The sequence below is a fragment of the Saccoglossus kowalevskii genome, chromosome 5, assembly GCF_978046115.1.
Source record: "Saccoglossus kowalevskii chromosome 5, keSacKowa6.1, whole genome shotgun sequence".
NCBI classification, from domain to species: domain Eukaryota; kingdom Metazoa; phylum Hemichordata; class Enteropneusta; family Harrimaniidae; genus Saccoglossus; species Saccoglossus kowalevskii.
The window spans coordinates 2,762,046-2,785,233 of NC_140645.1; the positions used below are offsets into that span (position 1 = coordinate 2,762,046).

A 23,188-nucleotide genomic window follows, 5' to 3' on the forward strand; every position below is an offset into this window, starting at 1 on the left:
AGACGACGCCATTACACAGAACATCCAGTATACACACATGGAATCCGCCTCGGAACGTTAGAACATATACACTGTGTCGTACATCGGACACCGCAACGTTCACACATTTTATTTCGTTCTCTTTTTTTTTTTTTTTTACAATAATTATACAAATGGGTGAGGACGTTCCTGGTCTATCCTTTCGTTCGATGGTAAGGGCCTCCGGCTTGGGCGAAGTATGGACGCACGGCTCCGATGACGGAAAGTTCAACCAGTACGGTTGGCGGTGTACCACCAAGGAAGACGCCTACAGACCCAACACATTGATAGGCAATTATAACGAACAGAACTTTGACATCGAAAGAGAAAAAATTTCAAAAAGGCTGCCTTCACAGGTAAAGTATGCTGGATAATTTACAGACTAGATTTGCCTATTCCGGTTTTATAAATGATATCCAACATCACAACGGGTTTCAGACATTACGCAAAGATGTTATCGCTTTTTACTATGATATGTTCTGATAAATAATCGCTATTGTTGACTTTAAACATTTTTTGGTGACTAGAGACCGTAAATTTGTTTCTTGAGATTATTTCGGAGCTAAACAAACAGCTTTTGTGCGCTAAGTGTTATTCCATCGAACTTGGCGGGGTCTTGGCAACGTGTCTGCTGTCGAGACGTTTTTGAATGTCTTGTTTTTTTAATTCGACCAGGTAGCCTTTGAGTTACACGTAGACCTACCAGAATGACCAGGTCGATGGACTATTAGCTCACCGATAACCTTTCTATATTATATATACAACATACGGTTTACGACCTCTTGTCAAAGACAAGCAGGCAGCTATTTTGCCCATTCCTTTCAGAAAACCACGTCTGTTGTTAGCCTAATCGCCATTTATTTTGCTTGGTTTCCGCGGAACGCACTGTTGTGTGTATGTAGAGTGTACCACAACATGACACCGGAATAGAGGTGTGCGGCGTGTCATGCGCGATGTGGCAGTCTTTTGAACACCGGCACTAACCACATGACTTAAAACTAAACACGATGACCTATAGCTAGCTGCACGACTGAGCCACTTGTAGATTTCAGGATAAACATAGATATATCGTGCTGTGTAATATTGATTTGAAGCGATACAGTAACAGCATTTTGTAAAAATGTTTCTAATGTTTTACACATCCTTCATTCAATAAAGCTCCCGGTATATACCAGAACTGTTTTTTAACTAACGCCTATGACGTATGCAGCAACCAGACAGACTGACTTGTCTTAGACGCCCACTCCGTTCATGCATGGACCATGGAAGGTACTGCGTCCATGGCTCACGCAAGGTGTAACGGACTTGAAGTCATTCAAAACAAATTAATAGGCATAATCCCAACAACGACTGGCTGAGGTTGCTATCTGTCTCCAATTTACTCTCTGTGGAATGTCTTAATGTTAATTTATGCGCTTATGGAATTTGTTTAACATGCGTAAATATTGCTATACAGACCATATATTGAAGATAATATTTGGTAATCGTAGTCCTAAATAACTATTAAAAATAGCTAGACGTTTCGAGCAATGGCTCTGCTATCGATAAAGAGCCATTGCTCGAAACGTCTAGCTATTTTTAATAGTTATTTAGGACTACGATTACCAAATATTATCTTCAATATATCATACTTATCAGTCCGAGCAGCGTTTATTTATTTATAAACTACTATTGCTATACAGACCACATTGTTGACACGGGTTTTATAATAATAACAACCTTTATTGATATCGTATCCCTTCTGGGATCTAGATTAGAATACAATAAGGATATAAGGAACAATAAAATACATAAGTAATAATAATAATAAAAAAGAAATAAATAGTAATACTGTGAAAATATTATTATATAAATATTTTTTGGTGTTATTTTGAGGCAGCTGGTAAATTGTTTTTCATGAAATTCTCTCTTTTATTGAAACAGTCGCTGATAAACTTGGCAATTGCTTGGACGGTTTCAGAATTTTTGTTATTGAGAAGTGCTTTCAGATTACCGGATAAGTTTACGCTTTCAAACAAAGCATCTCTTTCAAATTTGTACTGGTTACAATTGAAGAGGAAGTGTTCTTCATCTTCAATTTCATTGGAGTCACAGACAGGGCATGTTCTATTTAAGACATCTATGTTGTGATATCGCCCAACTTCAATCTGAAGTATGTGGGCACTTATCCTCAGTTTAGTCATAGATGATCTGTGGATGGGGTTTTTAATAATTTCAAGGTATTTTTCAAGTGCAAAATCAGTTTTCAGCTGTCTGTAGGTACGAAGTTTATTTTTGTGATTAGTGCCTTTATTGTCATTATGCATTGTTTCTGTGCAGTGTTTCTCAAACATATTTTTTAGTTTTTTTGTAGCTAATGGGATAATACTGGTTTTTTCGCAAACATCACTAATTTCCAAAAGGTTCAGTAATTTTTTTATGCCTGTGGTCCAATTACTGACGTTTTCTTTGTCCAAATTGGTGCCAAGTTTGTAGGCCTCAGAGATCAGAGTGGTTTCATCTATATGTTTTATTTTCAGCCAGTAGTTAAGCATACGTTTGATGCTTGAGATGATAAGTGGATATCTTCCCAGTTCAAGTAAACATGCCAAGTTTGTGGCTTTACAGTTTACTTGTAGTAGGTACTTGCACATTTTGTGATGTAATTTTTCCATAGGCAAGGATTGTTTAAACAAGTCTGTTGAGTGCATATTAATAATATCGCTTGCCCAGATTTCGCTACAGTAGAGTAAAATTGGTTTAACCATAGCATCAAACAATTTCAGATGTGTTTTGATTGGAATATTTGGGTCTGCATAGAGTAAATGTTTTAGTTTAAAAAGTGCCTTCATTGCTCTGTGACTAAGGTCTTCTTGAGCTCTGTTCAGTTTACCAGTAGCATTGATTTTAACACCAAGGTAGGAGTAAGATGAGACGTTTTCCAATTTTTGGCTATTAATTTGAAATCTGAACTTACTTAATATTTTACCTTGCTTGTTGAAAATGATAATTTTTGATTTTGACACATTGATATCTAGTTTCCATTGTTTGCAGTATGTTTCCACTGTGCGTATTGCATTTTGCAAACCATTTTTAGATTGTGATAGGAGGAGGAGGTCATCCGCATACATCAAACATGACAAATGATTGTTTACAAGTAAAGGGGGTTCATTATTGGATGATTCTATAATGTCACTGAACTTCGATGTGGGTTAGTGTTAGTTATTGTGATCGGTAACACCAGGGGATATGTAACTGTACAACCATTCAGCGCACCGTGAATTGTACAGTTCAGTTGAATAAATTAATCTATGTCTTCCACGCTGTACGACCAACCACGAAACAAAAGCAAACAATTTAATTTCCTCAGAAGTAGCACTGCAGTATCTACATCAATAATTACAACTACTGCAGTATCTACATCAATAATTAAAACTACTGCAGTATCTACATCAATAATTACAACTACTGCAGTATCTACATCAATAATTAAAACTACTGCAGTATCTACATCAATAATTAAAACTACTGCAGTATCTACATCAATAATTAAAACTACTGCAGTATCTACATAAATAATTACAACTACTGCAGTATCTACCTCAATAATTAAAACTACTGCAGTATCTACATCAATAATAAAACTACTGCAGTATCTACATCAATAATTAAAACTACTACAGTATCTACATCAATAATTAAAACTACTGCAGTATCTACATCAATAATTACAACTACTGCAGTATCTACATCAATAATTAAAACTACTGCAGTATCTACATCAATAATTACAACTACTGCAGTATCTACATCAATAATTAAAACTACTGCAGTATCTACATCAATAATTAAAACTACTGCAGTATCTACATAAATAATTACAACTACTGCAGTATCTACCTCAATAATTAAAACTACTGCAGTATCTACATCAATAATAAAACTACTGCAGTATCTACATCAATAATTAAAACTACTACAGTATCTACATCAATAATTAAAACTACTGCAGTATCTACATCAATAATTACAACTACTGCAGCATCTACATCAATAATTAAAACTACTGCAGTAACTACATCAATAATTACAACTACTGCAGTATCTACATCAATAATTACAACTACTGCAGTATCTACATCAATAATAACAACTACTGCAGTATCTACATCAATAATTACAACTACTGCAGTATCTACATCAATAATTACAACTACTGCAGTATCTACATCGATAATTACAACTACTGCAGTGTCTACATCAATAATTAAAACTACTGCAGTATCTACATCAATAATTACAACTACTTCAGTATCCACCTCAATAATTACAACTACTGCAGTATCTACATCAATAATTACAACTACTGCAGTATCTACATCAATAATTACAACTACTGCAGTATCTACATCAATAATTAAAACTACTGCAGTATCTACATCAATAATTACAACTACTGCAGTATCTACATCAATAATTAAAACTACTGCAGTATCTACATCAATAATTAAAACGACTGCAGTATCTACATCAATAATTAAAACTACTGCAGTATCTACATCTATAATTACAACTACTGCAGTATCTACATCAATAATTACAACTACTGCAGTATCTACATCAATAATTGCAACTACTGCAGTATCTACATCAATAATTACAACTACTGCAGTATCTACACCAATAATTACAACTACTGCAGTATCTACATCAATAATTACAACTATGTAGTATCTACATCAATAATTAAAACTACTGCAGTATCTACATCAATAATTACAACTACTGCAGTATCTACATCAATAATTACAACTACTGCAGTATCTACATCAATAATTAAAACTACTGCAGTATCTACATCAATAATTACAACTACTGCAGTATCTACATCAATAATTACAACTACTGCAGTATCTACAGCAATAATTAAAACTATGCAGTATCTACATCAATAATTAAAACTACTGCAGTATCTACATCTATAATTACAACTACTGCAGTATCTACATCAATAATTAAAACTACTGCAGTATCTACATCAATAATTAAAACTACTGCAGTATCTACATCAATAATTAAAACTACTGCAGTATCTACATCAATAATTAAAACTACTGCAGTATCTACATCTATAATTACAACTACTGCAGTATCTACATCAATAATTAAAACTACTGCAGTATCTACATCTATAATTACAACTACTGCAGTATCTACATCAATAATTACAACTACTGCAGTATCTACATCAATAATTAAAACTACTGCAGTATCTACATCAATAATTAAAACTACTGCAGTATCTACATCAATAATTAAAACTACTGCAGTATCTACATCTATAATTACAACTACTGCAGTATCTACATCAATAATTAAAACTACTGCAGTATCTACATCTATAATTACAACTACTGCAGTATCTACATCAATAATTACAACTACTGCAGTATCTACATCAATAATTAAAACTACTGCAGTATCTACATCAATAATTAAAACTATGCAGTATCTACATCAATAATTAAAACTACTGCAGTATCTACATCTATAATTACAACTACTGCAGTATCTACATCAATAATTACAACTACTGAAGTATCTACATCAATAATTAAAACTACTGCAGTATCTACATCAATAATTAAAACTACTGCAGTATCTACATCAATAATTACAACTATGCAGTATCTACATCAATAATTACAACTACTGCAGTATCTACATCAATAATTAAAACTACTGCAGTATCTACATCAATAATTAAAACTACTGCAGTATCTACATCAATAATTACAACTACTGCAGTATCTACATCAATAATTACAACTACTGCAGTATCTACAGCAATAATTAAAACTATGCAGTATCTACATCAATAATTAAAACTACTGCAGTATCTACATCTATAATTACAACTACTGCAGTATCTACATCAATAATTACAACTACTGAAGTATCTACATCAATAATTACAACTACTGCAGTATCTACATCAATAATTACAACTACTGCAGTATCTACATCAATAATTAAAACTACTGCAGTATCTACATCTATAATTACAACTACTGCAGTATCCACCTCAATAATTACAACTACTGCAGTATCCACCTCAATAATTACAACTACTGCAGTATCTACATCAATAATTACAACTACTGCAGTATATACATCAATAATTACAACTACTGCAGTATCTACATCAATAATTACAACTACTGCAGTATCTACATCAATAATTACAACTACTGCAGTATCTACATCAATAATTACAACTATGCAGTATCTACATCAATAATTAAAACTACTGCAGTATCTACATCAATAATTACAACTACTGCAGTATCTACATCTATAATTACAACTACTGCAGTATCTACATCAATAATTACAACTACTGCAGTATCTACATCAATAATAACAACTACTGCAGTATCTACATCAATAATTACAACTACTGCAGTATCTACATCAATAATTACAACTACTGCAGTATCTACATCGATAATTACAACTACTGCAGTGTCTACATCGATAATTAAAACTACTGCAGTATCTACATCAATAATTACAACTACTTCAGTATCTACCTCAATAATTACAACTACTGCAGTATCTACATCAATAATTACAACTACTGCAGTATCTACATCAATAATTACAACTACTGCAGTATCTACATCAATAATTAAAACTACTGCAGTATCTACATCAATAATTACAACTACTGCAGTATCTACATCAATAATTAAAACTACTGCAGTATCTACATCAATAATTAAAACTACTGCAGTATCTACATCTATAATTACAACTACTGCAGTATCTACATCAATAATTACAACTACTGCAGTATCTACATCAATAATTGCAACTACTGCAGTATCTACATCAATAATTACAACTACTGCAGTATCTACATCAATAATTACAACTATGTAGTATCTACATCAATAATTAAAACTACTGCAGTATCTACATCAATAATTACAACTACTGCAGTATCTACATCAATAATTACAACTACTGCAGTATCTACATCAATAATTAAAACTACTGCAGTATCTACATCAATAATTAAAACTACTGCAGTGTCTACATCAATAATTAAAACTACTGCAGTATCTACATCAATAATTAAAACTACTGCAGTGTCTACATCAATAATTAAAACTACTGCAGTATCTACATCAATAATTACAACTACTGCAGTATCTACATCAATAATTAAAACTACTGCAGTATCTACATCAATAATTACAACTACTGCAGTATCTACATCAATAATTACAACTACTGCAGTATCTACATCAATAATTAAAACTACTGCAGTATCTACATCAATAATTACAACTACTGCAGTATCTACATCAATAATTAAAACTACTGCAGTATCTACATCTATAATTACAACTACTGCAGTATCTACATCAATAATTACAACTACTGCAGTATCTACATCAATAATTGCAACTACTGCAGTATCTACATCAATAATTACAACTACTGCAGTATCTACACCAATAATTACAACTACTGCAGTATCTACATCAATAATTACAACTATGCAGTATCTACATCAATAATTAAAACTACTGCAGTATCTACATCAATAATTACAACTACTGCAGTATCTACATCAATAATTACAACTACTGTAGTATCTACATCAATAATTACAACTACTGCAGTATCTACATCAATAATTAAAACTACTGCAGTATCTACATCAATAATTATAACTACTGCAGTATCTACATCAATAATTACAACTACTGCAGTATCTACAGCAATAATTAAAACTATGCAGTATCTACATCAATAATTAAAACTACTGCAGTATCTACATCAATAATTACAACTACTGCAGTATCTACATCAATAATTACAACTACTGCAGTATCTACAGCAATAATTAAAACTATGCAGTATCTACATCAATAATTAAAACTACTGCAGTATCTACATCTATAATTACAACTACTGCAGTATCTACATCAATAATTACAACTACTGCAGTATCTACATCAATAATTAAAACTACTGCAGTATCTACATCAATAATTAAAACTACTGCAGTATCTACATCTATAATTACAACTACTGCAGTATCTACATCAATAATTACAACTACTGCAGTATCTACATCAATAATTACAACTACTGCAGTATCTACATCAATAATTACAACTACTGCAGTATCTACATCAATAATTAAAACTACTGCAGTATCTACATCTATAATTACAACTACTGCAGTATCTACATCAATAATTAAAACTACTGCAGTATCTACATCTATAATTACAACTACTGCAGTATCTACATCAATAATTACAACTACTGCAGTATCTACATCAATAATTAAAACTACTGCAGTATCTACATCAATAATTAAAACTATGCAGTATCTACATCAATAATTAAAACTACTGCAGTATCTACATCTATAATTACAACTACTGCAGTATCTACATCAATAATTACAACTACTGAAGTATCTACATCAATAATTAAAACTACTGCAGTATCTACATCAATAATTAAAACTACTGCAGTATCTACATCAATAATTACAACTATGCAGTATCTACATCAATAATTACAACTACTGCAGTATCTACATCAATAATTAAAACTACTGCAGTATCTACATCAATAATTAAAACTACTGCAGTATCTACATCAATAATTACAACTACTGCAGTATCTACATCAATAATTAAAACTACTGCAGTATCTACATCAATAATTAAAACTACTGCAGTATCTACATCAATAATTACAACTACTGCAGTATCTACATCAATAATTACAACTACTGCAGTATCTACAGCAATAATTAAAACTATGCAGTATCTACATCAATAATTAAAACTACTGCAGTATCTACATCTATAATTACAACTACTGCAGTATCTACATCAATAATTACAACTACTGAAGTATCTACATCAATAATTACAACTACTGCAGTATCTACATCAATAATTACAACTACTGCAGTATCTACATCAATAATTACAACTACTGCAGTATCTACATCAATAATTAAAACTACTGCAGTATCTACATCTATAATTACAACTACTGCAGTATCCACCTCAATAATTACAACTACTGCAGTATCCACCTCAATAATTACAACTACTGCAGTATCTACATCAATAATTACAACTACTGCAGTATATACATCAATAATTACAACTACTGCAGTATCTACATCAATAATTACAACTACTGCAGTATCTACATCAATAATTACAACTACTGCAGTATCTACATCAATAATTACAACTATGCAGTATCTACATCAATAATTAAAACTACTGCAGTATCTACATCAATAATTACAACTACTGCAGTATCTACAGCTATAATTACAACTACTGCAGTATCTACATCAATAATTACAACTACTGCAGTATCTACATCAATAATAACAACTACTGCAGTATCTACATCAATAATTACAACTACTGCAGTATCTACATCAATAATTACAACTACTGCAGTATCTACATCGATAATTACAACTACTGCAGTGTCTACATCAATAATTAAAACTACTGCAGTATCTACATCAATAATTACAACTACTTCAGTATCTACCTCAATAATTACAACTACTGCAGTATCTACATCAATAATTACAACTACTGCAGTATCTACATCAATAATTACAACTACTGCAGTATCTACATCAATAATTAAAACTACTGCAGTATCTACATCAATAATTACAACTACTGCAGTATCTACATCAATAATTAAAACTACTGCAGTATCTACATCAATAATTAAAACTACTGCAGTATCTACATCTATAATTACAACTACTGCAGTATCTACATCAATAATTACAACTACTGCAGTATCTACATCAATAATTGCAACTACTGCAGTATCTACATCAATAATTACAACTACTGCAGTATCTACATCAATAATTAAAACTACTGCAGTATCTACATCAATAATTAAAACTACTGCAGTATCTACATCAATAATTACAACTACTGCAGTATCTACATCAATAATTACAACTACTGTAGTATCTACAGCAATAATTAAAACTATGCAGTATCTACATCAATAATTAAAACTACTGCAGTATCTACATCTATAATTACAACTACTGCAGTATCTACATCAATAATTACAACTACTGAAGTATCTACATCAATAATTACAACTACTGCAGTATCTACATCAATAATTACAACTACTGCAGTATCTACATCAATAATTACAACTACTGCAGTATCTACATCAATAATTAAAACTACTGCAGTATCTACATCAATAATTAAAACTACTGCAGTATCTACATCTATAATTACAACTACTGCAGTATCCACCTCAATAATTACAACTACTGCAGTATCCACCTCAATAATTACAACTACTGCAGTATCTACATCAATAATTACAACTACTGCAGTATCTACATCAATAATTACAACTACTGCAGTATCTACATCAATAATTACAACTACTGCAGTATCTACATCAATAATTACAACTATGCAGTATCTACATCAATAATTAAAACTACTGCAGTATCTACATCAATAATTACAACTACTGCAGTATCTACATCAATAATTAAAACTACTGCAGTATCTACATCAATAATTACAACTACTGCAGTATCTACATCAATAATTACAACTACTGCAGTATCTACATCAATAATTACAACTACTGCAGTATCTACAACAATAATTAAAACTATGCAGTATCTACATCAATAATTAAAACTACTGCAGTATCTACATCTATAATTACAACTACTGCAGTATCTACATCAATAATTACAACTACTGCAGTATCTACATCAATAATTACAACTACTGCAGTATCTACATCAATAATTACAAGTACTGCAGTATCTACATCAATAATTACAACTACTGCAGTATCTACATCAATAATTACAACTACTGCAGTATCTACATCAATAATTACAACTACTGCAGTATCTACATCAATAATTACAACTACTGCTGTATCTACATCAATACGGGAACGCCACGTCGGTCAGTTAACCCTTAACCTCTCCGATAATGATACTCCTTCAAGTTGTACCGCCTGTGGTTGTACCTGCATTCCTAAATTTATTTCAGTTTACGAATCGCTGTAATTTCAAGTGTTTTAAACATATTTCTTGGGATCTATGTTTTGCGTTCAAGGCAGTAAATCGGATACCTCACAGAACTCGTGGGTATGTGTTAATCACTTTCCTTGTGTTTGTTGATATTATTTCTCCAGCTTTCATGAGTTTGTTTGATCATGGACCTACCATGATAGTTCCATGATTTCTTATCCTTGTATGTGCAAACCATTTTCACTTTCACTTCACTACCGTAATTAAAGCAGAAAATGTAGTCCATATTGTGTACAGTGCTCACCATTGACAGATTCTCGACAGATTTTTCACTATTTTATGGAGATTACGGCAACTTTTCTTCTTTGCAAATTTTGAATATATTTCTGATGAAATTATTTCTGCAGTTGTGACTGATAGAATGGCTAGTGTTATCGGAGTAATACTAGTATTTCACTGACCATCCGTACTGCAAGTATCACAATAATAACTTGGACGATGACTATGTTGATAGCTTCATAAATAACCGTTAATTATTATTTATTTATTTTTTTATTTTTAGTATGACCATTATTTTGAGACAACATATAAATCTGATTACAACAAAGGAAACACCAAAGTGCCCGAAGAACTGAAACACAGAATAGGTAATTATCAAAGTTTTATTCGAAGAATTGCACACCCGCTTTCAATTCCAGGAGGGGTACAGTCAATTCGCCCGAACTCCTTCGCCTGATTACCAGTTCGCCCAATTACCGGTTCGCATGTTTTCCTTTTCGCCCGATTTACGATGTTACACAGTAGGCCTACTGGGGGTTTCGATTCGAAATGTACATCTGGTAAAATGCATAAAATCTACCATATGATCGCATTTTAGTCAGAGTTTTCTTGCCGATGCAAACACAGGCGCTCGGAACGTTTCTTGGCTAATAAAAAATAAAGAATGACCTAAAGTGGGATCGGCATAGTTAGTCAGTCGCCGGTACATTCCCCTACTACTCATATAATAACACAAGGTAGGAAAGCGTTGACACCATGACATCGAAACTTCCCGAAAATAACACGATTTTCCAAATTATATTTCGATCCGCTTCACACAACTCAAGCATGATATCGGTAGAAACTATCGATCGACTTACATTTTCTTTATTCGAACTAAAACAGGTTAAATCCTGTGAAAATCGAAACACCAGAGCAATATTTATTTATTTATTTTTTTATTAGACGCATAAAATCCTTAGGAAAGGATAAAAAGGGTCTTACAGAAAGAAATTAAAAAAAAAACTACAATCTAAAAAATAAAATAAAAAACTTTTCAAAAAAAAAAAAAAAAAAAAAAACAAGTCAAAAACAAAAAAATACAATTTGCAGCCAATGGTGAATACAGAATATAGAATGAACACAAAATGTGGTCTAATACACTGATAGTTGTTGCTGTTTTGTTCCATAGCTGTTTTTTAAGAAGACAGCTAAGGCTGGTGCTAGAGTATGGTTTGCCATAATCAAAATGAATTTATTTTGACTATTTTCTTTATCAAAATTTGGAATTTTATTCTGTGCAGTCAGGAATAATTTGTCCCTATGGTGACTGTAAGCTGGACATTTCATTACAAAATGTTGCTCATCCTCAACTATATTTTGGCTGCACATATCACATGTTCTTTTATCCAGCGGCACATTATTATGTCTGCCTTTCTCAATTTTAAGGTCATGGTTGCTTGTCCTGAATTTTGCAATTAACCTTCTAAGACCATGGTTCTGCATATTAATTAGGTAATTTTCAATTTTTGACTCCCGTGTGCGAAGCACAAAAGGGAGTCTTTGCAGTTACCCTGTCTGTATGTCTGTATGTCTGTATGCCTGTATGCCTGTATGTATGTATGTATGTATGTATGTATGTATGTATGTATGTATGTATGTATGTATGTATGTATGTATGTATGTATGTCACTTTTTTTGTTCCACCGTTATCTCAAGAACCACTAATCAAATTTTGGTGAAACTTGGTACATAGATACTCTGGGATAATGCGCAGAGTTGATTAGGTTTTGGTAAAAATTTATGAATATTAATTACCTAATTTGCATGATAATTAGCTGATTTTTAGCTGTTTCAAGACTGTTCCACTGATATCTGAAGAACCATTAATTGGATTTTGATGAAATTTGGCACATGGATGCTCTGAACTAGTGCGCAGATTTGATTAGTTTTGGGTAAAAATCTATGAATATTAATTACCTAATTTGCATGATAATTAACTGATTTTAAGCTGTTCTATGACTGTTCCACTGATTTTTGAAGAACCACTCATTGGATTTCAATGAAACTTGGCACATGGATGCTCTGAACTAATGCGCAGATTTGATTAGTTTTGGGTAAAAATCTGTTAATATTATTAATTACCTAATTTACATAATGATTAATCAATTTTCGGTTTTTCCACTGATATCTCAAGTACTAATCATAACATTTCAATAAAACTTGGTACATAGGTGTCATATGACACTGCACAGACCTGATAGTTTTTAGGGTAATATCAGTACATATTAATTACCTAATTTGCATAATTAATTAATTTTCAGCTTTTGATATTTCGAGTAGTAATGATCACGTTTCAATGAAACTTGGTACATAGTTACTTGAGGACTGTGCAGAGACCTAATTAGTTTTTGGGTAAAATATTTGTGCATATTAATCACCTTATTAGCATAATTAGTTAATTTTCAGCTTTTCACCAGATATCTCAAATACTAATCATCACATTTCAATGGGAATTGCGACATTTTTTCTAGGACTATGCAGAGACCTGATTAATTTTGGGATAAATAATTGTGCCTATTAATTACCTAATTTGCATAATTAGTTAATTTTTTGCTGTTCTATGGCTGTTGCACTGATGTTTAAAAACCACTCATTGGATTTTAATGAAACTTTTAAAGAGTACCCATCACATTTCAATGAACCTCAGACTATGCACCATATTAGTTTTTGGTAAATATTTATGCTTCTTAATCACCTAATTAACATAATTAATTAATACTGATATCTCAAGTATTGATCATCGCATTTGAATAAAACTTGGTACATAAATGCTCTAGGACAATAGACAGCCTGATTAATTTTGGGTTAAAATCTGTTCATATTAATTCTCTAATTAGCATAATAATTAATATTTTTTTGGTTCTAATCACATTTCAATGAAACTTGGTACATTGTGCAGACCTTTAGTTTTACACTTAAATCTGTTCATATTAGTTACCTTATTTGCATAATTAGTTTTCAGCTATTCCATCAATATCTCAAGTATAAGTAATTTTGAATTAATTTTTAATGTGTCTCCAAAACTCTCAGCACACGGGAGTTCTTTCTAAGCTTTCTTTGATTAAATCTTGTTTGAAAAGTCTGTATGTTCTTAGTTTGTTTTTAGCCAAGGTTTGTTTTCTATTATCATTATGCATGTCTAAGATCCATTGGTTCTCAAATGATTTGTTTATTTTTTTATGAATAAAGTCTAAATTTTTTTTAATTATTTTTTCACTTGAGTTTACAATGGTGACAACATCTAAATCTTGCATGAGGATTTCTACACTTGTAAACCATTTACTTTTTACATTCTTGTTTACTAAGTAGGCTTCTCTTAGTAATGTGTTATCAGAGTTTGTTACCCGGTTGAAATATTTAAGTTGTTGTTTCTTGATAAAACAGTCAATGGGGTACCTTCCTAGCTCACCATAAACAGCCATTTTTGGTGTGAATTTTGAGAGACCAAGAATGAACCGACAAAATGAAAGATAGACATCCTCAATTGCAGACTTAGTTGTGCTTTCATCACCCCAAACATCACTACCATATACAATAATTGGTCTTATCAGTTTGTCAAATAAAGATAGTTGGAGGGGTATGTTTAGTGAGTTGTCATAACGGAGTTTGCATTTCAAAGCAAAGAGAGCTTTCATCCCTTTATTTTTTAAATTATTGATACCCTCTTTATGTTTGCCATTAGCACTTATAGTTATACCCAGGTAATTCATTTGCTTAACAATGGCAATTTCTTTTTCAGCGAAGAAGAATATATTATTGCTCAGGGCTCTGTTTGATTTATTGAATACAATAACCTTTGTTTTCTCTGTATTAACAGCCAGGCGCCATTTTGACGTATATATTTTTAAGTTGTCTAAACAGTTTTGTAGCCCCCTAGCAGATTTAGATAAAATGACAACATCATCTGCATATAGGAGACAACTTACTTTTAAATTATCAAGAACCGGGGAGTCACAGTTTTCAGAGTTGAAACAGTCAGGTAGATCATTTAAGAAAATGTTAAAAAGAGTAGGGCTAAGATTGCACCCTTGTCTGACTCCAACTGTTGATTTAAAGCTCTCAGTTAAACCCTCTTTTGTTTTAATTCTGTACCTGTTGTTTTCGTACATGTTATTTATTATATCAAACATTTTACCTGATATGCCATTTTTATGGAGTTTGAAATAGAGACCATTATGCCACACACTGTCAAACGCCTTTCTAAAATCTATGAAGCAAGCATAGATTTTGTTAGACTTGGAGGTTATGATATCTTTTGAATGGCTATTATTATAGAGATATTTTTGTACAATTGTTTTTAATATAAAGAGATTGTCTGTGGTCCTGCAGTTTTTCCTAAAACCGAATTGATGCTTTGAAATAATATTTTGTTTGTCCAAGTATGCTATTAGCCTAGTGTTCAGGATACTGGTAAACAGTTTTCCTAAGCAGCTAGATACTGCAATCCCTCTGTAGTTATTAGGAATTGTCTTGGACCCTGACTTGTGAATAGAAACGACTAAGCTCGTGTTCCAACTGGCTGGAAAAATACCTAAACAATTTTTGAAGCCCTTCAAGAATGTAGAATTCACCATATTTAAACATTTCATTACAGAGCTCGTCCTCCCCTGATGTTTTATTTAGTTTAAGTTGATTAATTGCTTTTTTGATTTCAGGTATAGTGATTTGGGCATTTAAATCATTTTTGCTGTTTGTTTTGTTTTCAACAGTTCAATCAGTTTGACTAGTTTCTACGCGGATATTTTGAAGCAGAGGTCCGAGTATGTGTAAATGTTTGGAACTGTGCATGCTCGGGCCTCTGCTTCAAAATATCCGCGTAGATGGGTTGATTCATATTGCTCTGGTGTTTCGATTTTCACAGGATTTAACCCGTTATAGTTCGAATAAAGGAAATGTAAGTCGATCGATAGTTTCTACCGATATCATGCTTGAGTTGTGTGAAGCGGATCGAAATATAATTTGGAAAATCGTGTTATTTTCGGGAAGTTTCGATGTCATGGTGTCAACGCTTTCCTACCTTGTGTTATTATATGAGTTGTAGGGGAATGTACCGGCGACTGACTAACTATGCCGATCCCACTTTAGGTCATTTTTTATTAGCCAAGAAACGTTCCGAGCGCCTGTGGATGCAAACACTGCAACTGATGTCCGCCATTACGGGTAGTCATCCCCATTCATAATAGAGGGGTGGCCGACAGGCAATGGGACAGGTATGCATCGACCGTCATACACAGATTTTTCACTTGTTTCACCATCGGTGTTTGAATAAAATACTTTCACAGTGGTGTCGTTGGCAGAATAATTTCAATCCGCGCATTTTATGCAAAGATTGACCATTGACGGAACCTTTGTACGCCCTCCGGTGTTGGGAACTTGGAACACATTATACACAACATTGTATATAATTAATATAGTATTAGGTCCTGATTTAACTTAGATGTCCTGATGTGATTGGAAGTATATTAAAATTTTGCTAAAGCAGTTTTAATTTATTCGCAAATATTTTCAAATATTTTGTCTGGAAGTTTGTTTCTAGGTTGAGTTTTATTTTTTTCAAGACATTTTATCACTGAATAATAAAATTATTATTACATTATTTTTAAGAAAAGAATCAAAGATGTAAATTTTTAATTTGTATTTCAATTTCTATGTAGACATTCCATATGTAATACATGTACGGTAATATATATATTTTTGGTATTTGTGATTTTTTATATTGCTCGATTGTATTAGCACCTGGTGTGCTACTTTATTTTTATTCGAGGGTAAATAAATAAATGTAATGTAAATGTAAATTATGCATTATATCTTTACTTTCATTGCTCCCCCCTCCCAGGAAACAAAAAATTCATGCAATATTGGAAGTGAAACTGGGGAAAACAAACACAATACTAGTAAAATATTTCAAAAGTTTTTCCTCAACTCAATTTGTTGAATTGTTGTAGCTCTGTGTTTTACTGTGTCAAGTTACCAAAAAATGCTAATATTAAAGGAAAAATAAAGTTTTATCAGATTGGAATTACATTAAAAACAGAGGTTTACATTCTTATACAAAAAAATTGTGTTTTTAAAGGGTCACGGTGCATTTAACTAAAGGAACTACCACCATCAAACAAAAAGGTGTGACTGTCTCCGAATTTGACTTCCTAGTTTATTGTTATTTTGACCTCTTATAGACCATGATTGGCATGTTGATTGTGCATGGTCCCTCTATTCTCGTCCAGGCATGTTTATTGTGCATGGTCCCTCTATTCTCGTCCAGGCATGTTTATTGTGCATTGTCCCTCTATTCTCGTCCAGGCATGTTGATTGTGCATGGTCCCTCTATTCTCGTCCAGGCATGTTTATTGTGCATGGTCCCTCTATTCTCGTCCAGGCATGTTTATTGTGCATGGTCCCTCTATTCTCGTCCAGGCATGTTTATTGTGCATGGTCCCTCTATTCTCGTCCAGGCATGTTTATTGTGCATGGTCCCTCTATTCTCGTCCAGGCATGTTTATTGTGCATGGTCCCTCTATTCTCGTCCAGGCATGTTTATTGTGCATGGTCCCTCTATTCTCGTCCAGGCATGTTTATTGTGCATGGTCCCTCTATTCTTGTCCAGGCATGTTGATTGTGCATGGTCCCTCTATTCTCGTCCAGGCATGTTGATTGTGCATGGTCCCTCTATTCTCGTCCAGGCATGTTTATTGTGCATGGTCCCTCTATTCTCGTCCAGGCATGTTTATTGTGCATGGTCCCTCTATTCTCATCCAGGCATGTTGATTGTGCATGGTCCCTCTATTCTCGTCCAGGCATGTTTATTGTGCATGGTTCCTCTATTCTCGTCCAGGCATGTTGATTGTGCATGGTCCCTCTATTCTCGTCCAGGCATGTTTATTGTGCATGGTCCCTCTATTCTCGTCCAGGCATGTTGATTGTGCATGGTCCCTCTATTCTCGTCCAGGCATGTTTATTGTGCATGGTCCCTCTATTCTCGTCCAGACATGTTGATTGTGCATGGTCCCTCTATTCTCGTCCAGGCATGTTGATTGTGTATGGTCCCTCTATTCTCGTCCAGGCATGTTGATTGTGCATGGTCCCTCTATTCTCGTCCAGGCATGTTGATTGTGCATGGTACCTCTATTCTCATCCAGGCATGTTGATTGTGCATGGTCCCTCTATTCTCGTCCAGGCATGTTTATTGTGCATGGTCCCTCTATTCTCGTCCAGGCATGTTTATTGTGCATGGTCCCTCTATTCTCATCCAGGCATGTTGATTGTGCATGGTTCCTCTATTCTCGTCCAGGCATGTTTATTGTGCATGGTTCCTCTATTCTCGTCCAGGCATGTTGATTGTGCATGGTCCCTCTATTCTCGTCCAGGCATGTTTATTGTGCATGGTCCCTCTATTCTCGTCCAGGCATGTTGATTGTGCATGGTCCCTCTATTCTCGTCCAGGCATGTTTATTGTGCATGGTCCCTCTATTCTCGTCCAGGCATGTTGATTGTGCATGGTCCCTCTATTCTTGTCCAGGCATGTTGATTGTGCATGGTCCCTCTATTCTCGTCCAGGCATGTTGATTGTGCATGGTCCCTCTATTCTCGTCCAGGCATGTTGATTGTGTATGGTCCCTCTATTCTCGTCCAGGCATGTTGATTGTGCATGGTCCCTCTATTCTCGTCCAGGCATGTTGATTGTGCATGGTACCTCTATTCTCGTCCAGGCATGTTTATTGTGCATGGTCCCTCTATTCTCGTCCAGGCATGTTTATTGTGCATGGTCCCTCTATTCTCGTCCAGGCATGTTGATTGTGCATGGTCCCTCTATTCTCGTCCAGGCATGTTGATTGTGCATGGTCCCTCTATTCTCGTCCAGGCATGTTTATTGTGCATGGTCCCTCTATTCTCGTCCAGGCATGTTGATTGTGCATGGTCCCTCTATTCTCGTCCAGGCATGTTGATTGTGCATAGTCCCTCTATTCTCGTCCAGGCATGTTTATTGTGCATGGTCCCTCTATTCTCGTCCAGGCATGTTGATTGTGCATGGTCCCTCTATTCTCGTCCAGGCATGTTGATTGTGCATGGTCCCTCTATTCTCGTCCAGGCATGTTTATTGTGCATGGTCCCTCTATTCTCGTCCAGGCATGTTTATTGTGCATGGTCCCTCTATTCTCATCCAGGCATGTTCACTGCCTAGCAACTACAGCTGGTGACAACAAGTGACGAAAACTCTCAAACAACTTTGTGCTAATTGTTGCTACTATCCGGAACAGTGTAACAAGATTATCCCTATATGTGCAACGTATATACATTGGGTTGTTCAGTATAGTCTCATAGTTAAGTTTGTGCTGTTTTGTCGACTTTTAGCTGTGTTCTCTAGCTCTTCGACCGGCGTTCCACAGCAGCTCCCGCAGAATCGATATAAATGCATTGTACATTGTAATATTTGGTGACGTAGCTCCCGAAAATTAGACGGGTACTGTACTAAGTTTATAGGGGCAAACCTTTTGTAATTTCTTTAGTTTGAGTGTTGGGATTTCTACCCTAAATAACTTCTTATTCTGCAAAAACAATTTTATTTTAGTGCACGTGAAACATGTATAGACCATTCTTTGAGTATCATACGGTCATGATAAATTAAATTTGAAAACAAAAAAAGGAAGCATGTAGCAATTTGTAATCTTAGAATAGTTATTTTTCAGACACAGGTGGGTGATAAGTTCAAACGTTTATAACGCCACAATTTTATTGTGAAGTTCTTATTATGATACTGCAATAATTAAATATGTTTGAAAGAGGGTGAGGGGGTCTGAGGGAGAACTCCAGGGGCGGATACAGGATTTTCTTATTGGGGGGGGGGTACAAACTTTAAAATCGCCATACTAAGTTAATTTTTTTAGTTTATATTATACAAAAACAAATTGAATGGACCCCTCTAGATCCGCCACTGAACTCTTACAGTTTCACCAGGGCGATTGTCTCGAACAATCAGTGCTGATTATGAAATATCGTAAACAAATTCGTGAAAGCAACACATATTTAAAAACAATTTACAAATATTATTGTAATTTCAGTTTTTCTGAAATTCCAATGTTCAAAAGTGCATAGAGTACATAAGCTCAATTTAGTCCCAAAAAAGACCTATTATTCGCATAGTTGCTGTTTACATTGATATGAACATACATGTACTTGAACAGTGACAACAAACAAAGCTTGTAGTGTCACCAAGGCCTAACTATAAAATCAACATCAACTGCCACAATCTAACCTTTCTGCTGTGAACTTGATTATTAGTGACGCAACATGAGTTTAATATTAATGTGTAATATATGTCTTTGCTTTGTTCTATAGCTAGAGACCCATACGCCTATCCTGGACATCAACCGGAACTTGATAAACCACAGCTAAAAGAAATCTACAACTCATTCGAGACTACTTCACGTGCGGCGTACATCGAGCCTAAAACATGGAAACTGCCCTCCCCACAAACTTCTCAAGTGTCCCTTGAAAGTCAACCAACCCAACACTGGCAGTAACACAACAAAAAGGCATCAACTGAAAAAATTAACACGCAGTATTATCGAATGTTTTTATAATGCAGAGTTTGTAAACATAACTATCATTTGTTTAGTGCTAGTTTATATTGTCTGAAAATAATATAACATAACATCACAACTGACAACCCTTATACGATGTAATATTATACAGTGACGTTGCAGTGACCTTTGAACTGCGCCTTCTCATCAGTTACGAACTCAATTTTGAATTCAGGAGGGGAAGACGTTGTCTAGATCAGAATTACGATCAATAATTACAGTAAATCAATGAAAATTGTTTAAAAATAATTTAATACAATTATGACGTGTCAATATTAATTACCTTGGGTGAATATTATTAATACATAATGACCTGTCAATCAACATTATTTTTAGTTAATGACTTCTGATATTGCCTTTGATTGTGATGTATAATTTACATTAATTTGTTTTCCTATCAGAGCTTGTATTATTGTTTCTCGTGTGACTGGTGATGTTACCAATATATGTATTGACGTAGTGCTCAATAACGTTTGTAAGTTTGCTACAGTGAGTCTTTCAATGAACTATGTAAAATATTAATATAAACAACCTGAATAGAAAACAAACGTAATGCTAGTTACAAGGAAACACAACTCACAACAATAGGAAATGATATTTCATAATTATTTCAAATACTTTTCCTTTACGAATTCGGAATCATCGAGTTGATAGTTCCGCCATCTTTTATTATACCATGTGCGTCCACAGCGTAGCAGTATATTTACTAACACCGTAATCCGTAACCATAGTTTCACAGTTCTAAATATCACAATACACTATTACAATATTTTATTCATTTTGTTTTTATTATCTGAAATGTTATTTACAGACACATCGCATGAATGTTGAATTTACGTCATTCCGTCCAGTATTGCTTGAAGTTTGTTACACATTTTCCAGGTGCAGTTTTTACGGACATAATTCTACTAAGAAAATAATAAAAAAAAATGTTTTCAACCCAAACCTTAGTTGCGTTGTGTGTGTTTTTGAAGTTGATGAAAACTGTCGCGTCTGAAGACCTTCTCCAAGCTACCGTATCTCTGCACTGCCATCACCATGTAATGTTCTGGTCTCCGAATCTACACTGCCATCACCGTGTAATGTTCTGGTCTCTGAGTCTACACTGCCATCACCGTGTAATGTTCTGGTCTCTGAGTCTGCACTGCCATCACCGTGTAATGTTCTGGTCTCCGAGTCTGCACTGCCATCACCGTGTAATGTTCTGGTCTCTGAGTCTGCACTGCCATCACCATGTAATGTTCTGGTCTCCGAATCTACACTGCCATCACCATGTAATGTTCTGGTCTCTGAGTTTGCACTGCCATCACCGTGTAATGTTCTGGTCTCTGAGTCTGCACTGCCATCACCGTGTAATGTTCTGGTCTCCGAGTCTGCACTGCCATCACCGTGTAATGTTCTGGTCTCTGAGTTTGCACTGCCATCACCGTGTAATGTTCTGGTCTCTGAGTCTACACTGCCATCACCGTGTAATGTTCTGGTCTCCGAGTCTGCACTGCCATCACCGTGTAATGTTCTGGTCTCTGAGTCTGCACTGCCATCACCATGTAATGTTCTGGTCTCCGAATCTACACTGCCATCACCGTGTAATGTTCTGGTCTCTGAGTTTGCACTGCCATCACCGTGTAATGTTCTGGTCTCTGAGTCTGCACTGCCATCACCGTGTAATGTTCTGGTCTCCGAGTCTGCACTGCCATCACCGTGTAATGTTCTGGTCTCTGAGTTTGCACTGCCATCACCGTGTAATGTTCTGGTCTCTGAGTCTACACTGCCATCACCGTGTAATGTTCTGGTCTCTGAGTCTACACTGCCATCACCGTGTAATGTTCTGGTCTCTGAGTTTGCACTGCCATCACCATGTAATGTTCTGGTCTCTGAGTTTGCACTGCCATCACCGTGTAATGTTCTGGTCTCTGAGTCTGCACTGCCATCACCGTGTAATGTTCTGGTCTCCGAGTCTGCACTGCCATCACCGTGTAATGTTCTGGTCTCTGAGTTTGCACTGCCATCACCGTGTAATGTTCTGGTCTCTGAGTCTACACTGCCATCACCGTGTAATGTTCTGGTCTCCGAGTCTGCACTGCCATCACCGTGTAATGTTCTGGTCTCTGAGTCTGCACTGCCATCACCATGTAATGTTCTGGTCTCCGAATCTACACTGCCATCACCGTGTAATGTT

General features: G+C 34.5%; 1 protein-coding gene across 1 annotated transcript; it reads left to right on the forward strand.

Moving 5' to 3' along the window:
- On the forward strand, positions 1-21,537 carry LOC146742804 (cilia- and flagella-associated protein 68-like). The gene is made up of 3 exons (XM_085499049.1): positions 1-374; positions 11,673-11,757; positions 20,765-21,537. The coding sequence occupies exons 1-3, from the start codon at positions 153-155 to the stop codon at positions 20,947-20,949; spliced, it is 492 nt and encodes a 163-aa protein (XP_085355175.1). The 5' UTR covers positions 1-152; the 3' UTR covers positions 20,950-21,537.
- Positions 21,538-23,188: the final 1,651 nt, after the last annotated feature.

Bases quoted from the DNA above. Each gene is read 5' to 3' on its own strand.
- LOC146742804 (XM_085499049.1), top strand. From the start codon at position 153: ATGGGTGAGGACGTTCCTGGTCTATCCTTTCGTTCGATGGTAAGGGCC. The intron at 375-11,672 runs GTAAAGTATGCT...TTTTATTTTTAG, and splicing joins CAAAAAGGCTGCCTTCACAG to TATGACCATTATTTTGAGAC. The intron at 11,758-20,764 runs GTAATTATCAAA...TTTGTTCTATAG, and splicing joins AGAACTGAAACACAGAATAG to CTAGAGACCCATACGCCTAT.